The following is a 12,839-nucleotide window of genomic DNA, read 5'->3' as shown; positions in this document are numbered from 1 at the left end:
TGACTGGGCCTCGTTGCCACTTTATGTTCAACAAATTGGGCCTCGAGGTAAAAAACCATTTTCACAGTTTAAATAAATGATTTTAAACTAAAACATTTTCAGATGTAGTTTTCCTGTTTGCTTCACAGCCACAATCTTTTCATCCAAGATAAGCGGAGTGAAACGATGGTGACGACTCTCATCAAGGAATTTAAAAGCTATTAATGATAAATAAAAAAAACTTTAAATAGCAGCTAACTGGGGAGATTGTGAGTCTCAAGAATGTGTAAACAACTAGAAAAATCATCTCAATGACACGTCTGTACAAAGAATGTTGGAGTCATGACGTGTGACATTAGACAGCAACATAGTCACACCCTGCATCCTCTGATCCTGTAAAACCAGAATAAAAGTACAMGCTGGGACTAAACAGGTCAAAAGTTTGTTTGCTTCATTGTGAGAAAACCTGGCGTGAAAAGTCCATTTTAGTCCCTGATAAGGATCTGAATCATTTAATAATAGGTATTGGCTGACACTGAGTCTTTTCTTTTAAAACAGTCTGCTGCTCAGCCGTGCGAGCTGTGAGAGCRAGCTGAACCTGATGTAAGGGTTGGAATTTTAAAGGGACAGTCTGGAGATTTTTGAAGTTATGTTTTGTTCAAGTAGAGCAGTTTGGAGAACACTAATAATCAGAGCTGGACTTTTATAGATTTTCATGCTTATAAAAAGTTGTTCTAAAATAAAAGGCTTATACAAGAACGCTGGTGTGTTAGAGCGAGCTTACCTGGAGTAGAGGGCCTCTCTAACAGGTTAAGATGATGGTGAATGAACGCCTGACTGTCATGAACTGTCTCCATATCAATATCTTCATCCTCCATTGTGTTGAACTGCAACAACATTACAGCTTTCATTTATATTTTAATGCCAGCGATAAGGTTATTGTGGTTCTGTCAGGAACGCTGCAGGTTCCATTCAAGCAGAACAGTGTTAAACAGTAAAGTCACAGGGTGTGTGTGTCTAACCCTGATCTTGTATCGGCCCGCTCGCCCATCCTCCTCCTGCTGCTGCAGAACCTGTCCCGGCTCCGGTGGAGAGCCCAGCGGGGTCTCAGCCTTCCTCTTCAGGCCCTGAGGAGGCTGGCCCACTCCACACACCCCCAGAGAAACAGGGTCTGGTTCTTCATCCATCTGAGACACAAACACAGTCAACATACAGCTGCGTGACTTCAAGTTTTATATGTGTGGTTCAAAATAAAGTTTATCATTGCTAAACACGAAACGGAAAAWGAAATCTACAAATATAGTTTTAAGWTCTGAGTTTTAATGATGAACAAAAGAAATGAGACAATGAGGTGATTTCAGCTGCAGCTTTGAAGAAAAGTCATCCTGCAGAGTTCAGGCTGATATCAGCAGAATCGTATTTTTTATTTACAAAATAGTTTTGACTTGTATTTTACTCCTCTGATGATTAATGATGACAAAGCTAAGCCACATGCTGCCTGCAGTAATTATAACTACATTAATTCAAGCCAGTGAAAATCACTTTAAACCTTTACAGACTGCAGAATCACTAAATCAGACTGAAGCTGAAGCAAACACAGACCACCAAGAAGCTGACATCATTACTGGCAAATCTACAACTGGATATACTGTTTTAGGAAAAAAAAGGCCTCCTAAAAACTCTGTAATATTCCTTAAAGAAATAAATAGCTCCTGCCACCTTTAAAGTGTCTGTGACATYAAATGTTTGTTATACACATTAATGCATTTTTTGAAAGATAACATCAATAATATATTGCAAAACAAAATTCACTCTGTTGAGATGAACAGTTGTTAAGATATTCACATGTGAAGTAACAGGAAGTGATGTCAAAGGGGAATGTCTGCATGAAAACAGAGCTTTGCTACATTAACTAACACAGACTGTAGAGAAGAATCTGATGTTTCTTTAGATTATTCTGAGTCACCATCAGAGAGATAAAGAGTCAGAGTACAAATATTGTTTCAATAAACCATTTTTTTTCTTAAAGAGTTCCCCTGTGATGTCACTTCCTGTTTCACTTTGGCTAAGCCAAGCAAAGAAAAAAATATATACCAGTTTTGTGACAAAATGGGTAAAATCAGGTCAAATTTCTAAAATATAAAGATGTTTTCTTTGACTTTTTCTATTTGACGGGTCACAGAAACTTTGTCAGAGTCGTAGTCTTTTCTGGTCAAACCCTACAAAGGAAGTTCTGTGKGATCTCATATCTCCTTGTGAGCTCTTTCAGTACATGTTGAGGATGACTCTCAGCTACTACCACATTAAACTTTAGCTCAACTTTTAAACAATTTACTGAGTTTTGACTATTTTTTGTGATTTGKGAGGTCAAGCAGCTGTGTCAGGTGGAAATGTACATCCTGTGATTACTTTGAGCRTCTATCCACTGGTGCATCACATATTTTCTAACAGTTAATGCCAAAGTTTTACAATACAATGTAATGCAATATGTATATTGCTCAGAGTATGTGTTTGGTATGATGCTCAGCTACTACCACACCAAATTTATAAAACATGTTGTGTTTCCTAAGGTCAACTGGCTGAGGTGGCCATCTTGAATTAGGTTAACTCTAAAAAATAAATCAGTTGCAGAATCTAACAAAAACTTTTTGAGACTTTCATTAAAATTGGTCATTTAGCTAATGTTACAGACAAATAAATAGAAACACAGGCAAAAACATGATCACCTTTTGCCTTCTGAAATAACAACTCAGGGTGATGTTCCAACTAAATTAGAGTCAGACACTCACCATATTCTTGTCAAACCCAAGTGCTGATGGGACATGAAYGGACTGAGATCATTTAATATATTTTTTCAAAGCTTTGCTTTCCGTTGAAGACTATTAAACATAATACAGCCCAAACCCACATTATGTGCTGCTAATCTCAGCCCACTGAAGTGAATCTTCAACTAATGTTTGTTTCTTGAGATTAAAACTCACAGATGTGTAGCTCATGCCCACGCCATGGATGCCAATACTGGCAGGTGTGTCCATGACAACGTTGACTCCCAGTTCAGGCTTGATGGTGGGGTTCAGGACCGCCTTCTTCTCCTTCAGGTTGAGTACCAGGCCCAACTCCGGCAGCGGCAGGCAGGACGGCCGGGTCAGACCAAASAGAGTGTAGTAGAGATTCACAGCATCACAGCGCAGCCGCCAGTCATGAGACGTACCTATGTTATATAAAAATACAGCAACAAAGGGTTTAGTCAATCAGAAAATCTGTCAGCAGYCTTCAGACATGGTGGCTACAACTAYTGTGTTTTATGCTGCCTGTATGTCAGAAAATAATCCTGAGCTGTGTAATCTTGAGCCACACATTTTATTTTATAATCCTATAAGGACAAAAACTGATGAAACTGCATTTTTCTGTACAAATACAGCGAACACTGGGTGCTGAATTACTTTGCAAAAGATTTGCTTAAGAAGATGAAACTGAGTTACTGAGAACACTAGCCCAAACTAAAAAAAAGAAGCAAAATAAATAAATAAATTAATTAATAAACTGGCTAAAAGCTAAACGTAGCTAAAGGCTAGTTAAAACTAGACTGTGCATTGGCAAGAATTTGGTCATGATACATTTCAGGACACAGGGGTCACAATGCGATATATTGCCCTTTTTTCTCTAAAAGATTCTAATTAAAAAAACAAACTCAGTATAAGGAGCACATCATGCATTACATGAATAAAATCTGATTAAATTCAATTTATTTTTATGCAATCAGAAGAACCCAGAACAACAGTGAGAACCGCATTTGTATTTCACATTCCTTCTATAACATCCCTCTATCTGACAACTAGTGGCCGGAGACTAAAACACAACACAAAAATGAACCGCTGGCATGAAGGTTTACATTTTAAGCTGTAATTAAAAACTGATAAAGTGATTTAGAGAATCAATACAGTATCCGGAAATTTTAGTGTATTACTTTCTTACGCCACTAGTTGCCACAAGTCTAGTTTGTAGCTACAAATACAATGGTAGCTGAAAGCATCACAAGGCTAGATTAAAAACTAGAAGTAGAAAAAGATATTCAAAAGCTAATGGAGTGACCACATTTATTATATGAAGCCAGAGGAAGACACATGCAGAATAAATTGCCCCGGTTTGTRTGGAGGAGGTGAGTAGTGATGTTACGGTTTCAGCAGCCTTTGTCCCAATCCCCGGTCCAGGTCAGTTTGTAACTTTTTTTTATGTTCGTAAATTTCATAAACTTCCGTAAGTTCATTATTTTATAGAAAAAGAGTCTCCAAACTATATTAGTTTATTGTGATAATGTCTGAGACAATTTATTGTCTGGCAAAATTTGTTATGGTTAGTTAGATTGAAAACAAAGCATGAAAAAATTAAWTAACAGGAAAACAATGCAGGACAGTGTTCTCTATGCATCACAAGGACCTACAGCATCATTATGAGTCATCTGAGAAGACTTGAGTTTGGAGAAATTAAGCTCTAAGTTGACGGTCCAAGTGACCAGGCGCCGAACAATGGGGGGTTCGGCTGTGGTTTCAGAACTCGGCTGTAATAAATCCCGAGCAGCAACTGTAAGTGGTCTGGGTTCGTGTTCTTACAGGACTGACCTTCAGCTGGTGAAACATCATCCTGTGAGTGTGTGTGTGTGTGTTTAATGCACGGGGGGCTGAGGGGTACAGTGGGACAACCAGAACCATTTCACAACATARTATTTAGGTTTACCACACTTGTCACTGCGTATTGAAACTGGCAGCATTGTCCAGCAGCCCCCACACTAAGCTGGCCAACAAACAGCAACCCACTGGAAAGAATCTTGCATCAACAACTCTGCCCATCCTCTTTRCTTGTAAATCATTACATGAAATAAAACAAGAGCTCAACTGAAACTGTGAACATATACTGGTGTTTGGCTTTTGAGGCGGTGGGTATTTAGATTGGCACGCAGCAGCTTTATGGCCTGGCTAGCTAGCTGAAAGGTACATGGGACCCCCTGGAAGCAGAAAGAAAACAAGGAAACCTGAGGACACAATAGAAGGACTTCACCTCAAAACAGACCTCAGCCAGTGGATTTCATGGGTAACAGGAYGGAAAACAACGATGGACGGAGACAAGACGCTTATTTAATTAAGACACACTGAGCCACTGGATCTACATCAGTTTATTCCATCGGGACTTGAGGGTTCCTCAGTACCATGTTATTTAGACCTTGTTGTAAGTATCCAGAACATGAGCTGGGAACCACACAACTATAAACACAAGAAGAAGCAAAGAAAAACCCTCAAAAAGGCCTCGACTATACGGTTATGACGTCTACCTGCATGGTGTTAATTGAACCACTATATAGTAAAAAAAAAAAAAAAAAGATATGCACCATTAAGTAAAGTTTTTTCAACAGCTTTCAGCCTAACAGTAGTAATTTATCGTGGTGGAAGCAGTAAGACAGTGTTGGGTCTGTGAAATGCTCAGGCTCATTTTTCCACTCTGGTTTAAGAAAGYTGGATCAGCACATTTAACATATCCTTTGTTTTGAAACATGGGATACTTCCACAGCTAACAAACAGAGGAGATACTAAGATCCACCAGGAAGAAATCTCCCAATAATGAATAGCTCAGTGAATGTTTCAGGTAAAAGGAACACAATGGGGAAAAGGAAGAGGAAGATACTGACAAATCCTACAGCMGCTAGAGAGGTCTGGACTAAAGGACAGCACAGACGTGCTAATCATCAAATAAAGGGCAATAGAGGATAGGATCTACCATACCAGACAGGATCCAAGATAAGACAGTTCAACACACAATAGCAGGGWGTAAAATCCAGGCAGGAAAAGAACACATGGAGCACCATAACCAAGTGTCAGTAATAATATACAGGAGCATCTGTAGAGTATGGACTGGAGGTCCCAGTGTCACAGTGGGAGATGCCACCAAAGTTGGTGAAGAATGGAAGAGCTAAGATAATGTAGGACTTCCAGATCCAGACTGACAATCAGGTGATGGGTAACCAACAGGACATTGTGGTTGACAAGCAAAAGAAGGTGGCAGTGGTGATAGATGTAGAGATCCTGAGTGACTGAAACATCATGAAGAAGAAYGAGAAGCTGCAGAAATACCAAAGACTGAAGGTCTTGTAAAGGTCTCAGTAGACCCAGTGGTCACTGGAGCACTCAGTGCTGTGACCCCAAAACTGGGGGAGAGGCTTCAACAGATCGCAGGAACAACCACAGAGATCTCTGTCCAGAAGTACAGTTCTATGAAGAGATTCTGAACAGAACCCTCAAACTCCCAGACCTTTGGTAGAGGAACCTGAGCTTGAAGTTAAAACTGCAAAAGTGGAAAAACGTAGGGATTGTTAAACTCTTCATGTCTACATCCATGGGTCCAATAATCAGCAGTTCCTTTTTATTYCATCTAATCAATAAAGAAACATTCTTTCTGCACGATCAGTACCTGTGTCTGCTCAACCAAATAAAAACAAAACACAGTGAATTAGTACAATTCKAAGTATTCACTAAAAATTCCCCAACATGATGAAAGCCACTCTTTATAGTTTAGTGTAAAAKCTTTCTGTTCTTTGTTCTGTTCTCCTGAAAAAACAGCCATTTAGGCCCAGTTTCTGACTGTGGCGTAAACTCAGTTCAAAGGCCCCGGTGCTCCAACAAATCCTGTCAGGGATGGAGCCAACAGAGCAGCTGGAAACTGTAAAGCTTTAAATATTCTTCAAACTATTTTGATCAAATACAAACATTTCAGCAAACTTCAGAAGAAGTCAACTGTGTACTGGCTTTATCTGAAAAAACTATCAAGTTTCAAAATAATAATATATTTTTAAAAAATCACAATATTTCCGAGGAAGAAAACCTTTAGGCTTATTACAAAAACTGCTCCATGAATTCATATAAATATAATCCAAGGCAATTTGTTGTAAGCCAAATATTTTCTTGGTTCCACTCCATGTAAAACGACTGAACCCCCAAAAGTGCCGTTTGCCCCGAGTGTGGCTGAATCAGTCCATCTGTGGTCAGGGTCTACAGTCAAAGAGTGGGAGGAAAAGACCTCATTTGTTTTAGAAGAGAAGCTAGAGGGCAAGGGTCCAACCCAAATGATCATTAAAGGCGCCTTATTACCATTTGTCCATTGTTCCTCCATTTCCGTCACAGTTTTTGGTKTGATTCTTTTCCAACAGCTTTGGAAACATCCAGGAAAAATATACRTCAAAAAATCCAGTGCCATCAGGAATAGTGGCCAATAACTTCTGGTGTATAGAAGGATGGATGAAACGCGCAAAAACTGATTTTTTTCTTTTTCAATTGCATGATCATTTCTGTTTCATTTTCATTTTCTATCCATCATTGTTTATATCATGTCCAGATTTGATGAGATCACTGTGGAGTTGTGCAACACTTTAGTAATAAAGAAYTGACAAGAATCAGAAAATCTCACCAAAGAAGGTGTGTTAGGATTAAAGAACATTTGTTTATGTGCAAAATTTACAGAATTACAGTTTTTTCACTAAAAAGGTTTCCARTGTTAGACCTGGATAAATATGAGAGCAGGTACTTTAAAACAAAGCTAAGAACCTCTGAAAACGAAGGATTTAGAGGCTTCAGGTCTTGGGATAGGTCTCTGTTTCCCCACAAACTCCACAGAGTATTTGGTTTTCTTTCTGWTGGACACCTTCTTCAAAAGAAAACTAAGAAAAGTTAAAACCTGGTTTGGTTTTCAGCCGACTCAGAGCCACATCTCTAATGAGAGACACCAGATTTCCACAGATCAGTGTTTGTGYCATTATTCCTGAAAACTCATCTAAAAGTCACCAGCTTGTTCATAAAAACTGATTTAAAAAACAGTAGTTGTGAATGCTCTGCTGATCATATCTGTAAATGTTGATGTCATTTGGAGTTACAGAAAACATTTCAGTAGGATCCCTAAATATAGCTGGTGAGATTAAAAGAGCAAAACCTGTTTATAAATGCTRCATTAAAACAATGTTTATCAGTTTGACTGAGTGGTTTTAAATTCAGCTCTGTGCTGTGTTTAAACTCAATTTCATTTCACTATATCTGAAAAATGAGATAATGCCATGCAGCTGTTTTAACTTCTTATTCTAACAATTGATGGTGTAATTATTGATGATTGTTAGACAGGTTTAACTCCAAAAATGATTTAATGAGGTGAATCAAAATACTGCGTGTCTCACCTGAGTTCATCAGCTTCCAGAGTTGATCAACCAGAGCCTCGTTACACAGAGGTGAATCTGCCGTCTTGGTGAAAGGAGGATTCTTACAGAGYATGCTCAGAATCTTATGTCTGCTTAAACAAGAAAATAAAATCACTYCATGTCTGTTAGCTCTAAAGTTAGCTGAGGAAAACAGCATAAAATAATTAATAAAAACCAACATATCTCATATCAAAGCAGCTTCTTCCAGTGTAATTTACCATCTGCATGCATTTTCACAACAAATTTAAATATCTTTCAAATATAACCGTAAAGGACTTTGGGGAAGAAAGAGAGTTCTTTTTCTATTAGCTGCGTATTACCACTGTTTAAAATGTCCCCATTTCAAAGTAAAACACAAAGATTTTTATTTTTTTAAATTACAAGAATAAAGTCACAATATTAAGAGAACTACACAAAAAGCAGTCTTAACAACTAAAAAATAAGGTAAAATAAGTAATGATGAGCATCTTGTGAATACTTTGTRTCAGTGTAATTTAACTCTATGGATTCATGTGATAAACTGAAGCTGTGCGACACTGCAGTTTTTGGCTGCATTGAYGGATTTAGTCATCACATTAGCTAATGTGGATGGGAGCATATTACTTTAACAGCGACCCTAAAGTAACCAGACTACATCATAAACACAGGAGCACTGGAGGTGATCCCACCCAGAACTGGAAAATGGACGTCATGAAAGATTGACTATTTTCTGGTTATATTTTGACTTTATTCACATAATGAAAAATAAAGTCTCATTGTGTGGCCCCAAATACTGCATAGTATTTTAGAGATAAATCATTAGATTCAGATGATCAGATTTTATCATTTAATCTCTGCTGTAAACCATTTAAAAACATTTAATTATTACATAAACTACTTTAGAAAATATCTTTAATACAGAGAGCAGTCATGTTCATTATAATGTTTATTATAATGACACATTGGAATGTCCAACTACAGTGCAGTCTGTGATTACAAGATGAGGATTTGCACCACCATCTTGCTAGGTGCTATATGGGTTTGCTCAGTGTTTGACTGAATGTTAGTAAACCATTAAAATCAGTAAAAAAAACTCAACTCTGTCAAGGAAACCAGTGTTTTACCATCACTGTTGTAATTAGTGAAACACAAAGAATGTGGTATTACAATTCATCAGGGAGTATTAGGTCATATTTAGTGTGCATGAAATGAAGACTATTGAAATCCTGTTTGTTCCTCCTGTGCAGTTTTTTCCCCATTTACTCCTGTATACTGCATCCTATTGCAACCATGCTAAAGTACAGTATATTGTGTTTCATGCAAACTAGTTATTATCCACATTTGAATACTGAAGAGCCTGTTATACATACATAATATTTACAGAATTATGAAGACAAAGACTAATACAAAAGTTTAAGTTATTAACAAGCATTAGTAACAGAGATCTGATTAGACTATGTAGACATACTAAATGAATAATAGTGCAGCTATGTTATGTTTAGTAAGATTACAGCACTTGGTAATTTATTCAGTGGTGATAGTGCATCTGGTTATGCTGTGAACACTTGACCAGACTTGTCAGGCTTTTGTTCTCACAATGAGAAAAATCTATGTTTCAGTAACAAAAAGTTGTTTGTGTGGATTTTTAGACAGATCACAGAGAATATAATAAGATGGCTGACCCAAANTCACAATGAGAAAAATCTATGTTTCAGTAACAAAAAGTTGTTTGTGTGGATTTTTAGACAGATCACAGAGAATATAATAAGATGGCTGACCCAAACTTTGTTTAAGTTAGTGCTACCAGCACTAGTATCCAGTGAACTTTAAGAATTTTTGTCAACTTTTACATAAACCTGTGCAACTTTTAGTAAAATATTGTGCAACATTCACGAGAAAAAAAACTCCTCTTGTTACAGTTTAAGTTTCTRAATGTGCTCTTCACTGACCTGACATAGTGAACCGGGTCATTCTGGACCATGTTGAACAGCCACTGCAATTCTGTGGTGCTCCTTTCAACTGCATGCAAACAAGGACAACAAAATAAGAGAAAGAACTGACCAGAAAGAAGACATRACATGATGACTTGTCATTCTTACTCGCTTTGTCTCATTTAATTTCTCTCAGTGGCTCATGAGACAATTTGGTAACACACACATAAACACACAGGCAAAAATACGATYGGTGCCTTTGTCTTTCAGCACCAAGTAATAAAAACAGAGAAAAGTTCTGTGACCTTCTGTTTAGAGTCCTACCTCTTGTGTAGTCAACCAGAGCTTCCAGGGCAGCAACCCGGATGTCTACGAAGTGTCCGTACTCAGCGTAGGATTTGAAGAGTGATGGGTCACTGGGGATGTGACCGTTCTTCTGAAGCTGACGGATAGCTCTCAGACAGCTGAAGAAWGGCCAAAGGTCAATAAAATCACATCTGACAGCTTTTACCACTCCTTTTAAACCAGTTCAGTTTATACTGGACCAATTTACAACAAAGTTATCATTAAAATAAAAAACAAATAAGTTCAATTTTGGTTGTTTATTTTTTTTCTAAAGCCCACTGTTTAGTTATTTTAGCTACCATTCTACCACTTTTAGCTATCATTCTCCAATAGCATTTAGCCACCATTTTGCTACTTTTAGCTACAGTTTTGTCACTGTTAGATTTTAGCTATCATTTCCCAATTTTAGCTTTTAGCCATCATTTTGCTACTTCTAGCTTTAAGCCATTGTTTGACTACTTTTAGCTAYAGTTTTGTTACTTTTAGTTTTTAGGTACCATTCTCCAATTTAAGCTTTTAGCATTCATTTTGCAACTTTAAGCTACAGTTTGGTCACTGTTAGCTTTTCGCTATCATTTCCCAATGTTGGCATTTAGCCATCATTTTGCTACTTTTAGCTTTAAGCCATTGCTTGACTACTTTTAGCTAATTTTTTCCACTTTCAGCTCTATTATTTGATTTTAGCACTTTTTTAAGTTCTGTTTTGTAAATTTACCTTCAGCATTTGTTTTCCTGTTTTTAGCTCCTTATTTATTGTTTTTTAGCTTATGTCCTGGTCATTTTAGCCTCTGTTTAGCTTGTTTTAGCAGCTCAGTTTTAGTTTCTTTGACAAACTTATTGGAAGAACACAGTTAGCGCAGACTCTCTCTACCTAACAGTGATGGTGTTCCTGAAGCTTGGCAGCAGTTTCTCCATGTTCAAGAATCGTGTGATTTCCTCCAAGATCAGCCGGACRTCGGCATTTAAATTGTCCACCGTCCGCACCTCGTTGTTGATGCTGATGGCTGGAGTGAGAGAGTTGGTCAGGGCCTCGATCAGATGTGCGCGGTAGTAGTTATCTGAAAACTGAAGAAAAGCAAGTGGGGAGAGTTGGGGGAGGGGGSAGAAAAATGAGAGGAATTCAACTTTCTGGAAGTGCTTTGTTTGACTTGCAAATCTGGCCAAGATTCATACAAAATGAAAACATATGATGCWTTTTTAAATTGGCTCGTGTATTGCCATGAATAAATGGAGCCATCATGACTGCATGATGTGGATCTATAAGGACTGCTGCACAACTTCAAAACTACGACTGTTCTACAYAAACCTCAGCTTCAACACGGTCACAGAATAAAAAACAGAAAAAGGGTTTTATTTAACAAACCAGACTCAGTAAAAAGATGGTCATGTTAAGTACAATTTTATTACAGTTTTCTGTGGAACATTATGCTAATGCAGACACATAAGGATGATGTTTCACAGGTGGACAGACTGGAACAGGTGAAGTAAAACTAAAGCCTGGAACGGAAGGTGCATCTAAAGAAAGCAGAGATGATAGGAAAAAGAAATGGTGGACTAATAAAAAAAAATACTGACAGCTTCATTGACTATCATAGTAGTAATTGGTAAACTCTGATACATAAAACTCTGAATTTAAGGGGGGACTGAACTCTCTTTTGGTAGGCAGAGGATAAACTCATAGCTTTCAGAATATAACAGCTGATGATTTATTGAACTTGTATGATCAGAAAATGACAAGGAGTCCCGTTTTCCTTTGCCTGTACGTGAGTTACTACTGGAGTCAGTACTAGGGGAGGGGYTTAGCCCTAATGGGCTACGTGGATAAGCCCACCACCTGAAGGAGGGGTCATGCGGGTCGGGTGCATCGTGCTACGGGTGGCAGTTGAAGGCAGGGGTCTTGGCGCTCTGACCCTGGTTAAGAGGTACCAACTAGATATAGTCATCTCAATGCACATTTCTTACAGCAGAGGTGTCAAACTCATTTTCACCAAGGGCCATGAGGGCATTATRGTAGGCCCTCAAAGGGCCAGCTTTAATTAACTTTGATGTTTCACATTTAACTTAAACTAAACACAAACATCATGTTCCTTGTCTCATCGCTACGGCTGAGCACYGCTAAGAAACAATATCTGAGCTCTACGTGGTATTTCCTGCATAAAAACAGTGTTTTAACACRTCTTCTTGTGTATGACTGACTAAATGTGAAATAAATAAAACAGAAATACTATTAAAAGTTAATGTAAGAGAGTCTGGTGAGTAGCTGCCGTCTTGAATTTTGAGACATTAATACTGTGCTATCCAAACAAATTTCTCAGCTAAAGCCAACAGCTCATGGGCAAGACATATATACTTTTATTACCCTTCACCTTTCAAAT

General features: G+C 38.0%; 1 protein-coding gene across 1 annotated transcript in view; it reads right to left on the bottom strand.

Moving 5' to 3' along the window:
• Window positions 1–763: 763 nt before the first annotated feature.
• taf2 (TAF2 RNA polymerase II, TATA box binding protein (TBP)-associated factor) overlaps window positions 764–12,839 on the bottom strand; it is a gene marked incomplete at its 3' end in the record, with an annotated part of 38,299 nt that continues 26,223 nt past the window's right edge. Inside the window, 7 exon segments of the mRNA XM_014029660.1 lie at window positions 764–866; window positions 1,002–1,166; window positions 2,961–3,190; window positions 8,189–8,298; window positions 10,138–10,207; window positions 10,444–10,583; window positions 11,336–11,529. Coding sequence (XP_013885114.1) covers window positions 764–866; window positions 1,002–1,166; window positions 2,961–3,190; window positions 8,189–8,298; window positions 10,138–10,207; window positions 10,444–10,583; window positions 11,336–11,529 — 1,012 coding nt within the window.

Source organism: Austrofundulus limnaeus, unplaced genomic scaffold, assembly GCF_001266775.1.
Source record: "Austrofundulus limnaeus strain Quisiro unplaced genomic scaffold, Austrofundulus_limnaeus-1.0 Scaffold937, whole genome shotgun sequence".
Taxonomy (NCBI): Eukaryota; Metazoa; Chordata; class Actinopteri; order Cyprinodontiformes; family Rivulidae; genus Austrofundulus; species Austrofundulus limnaeus.
The sequence above is the reverse complement of the archived record's forward strand: the minus strand, read 5'-3'. Positions and strand labels throughout refer to the sequence as shown.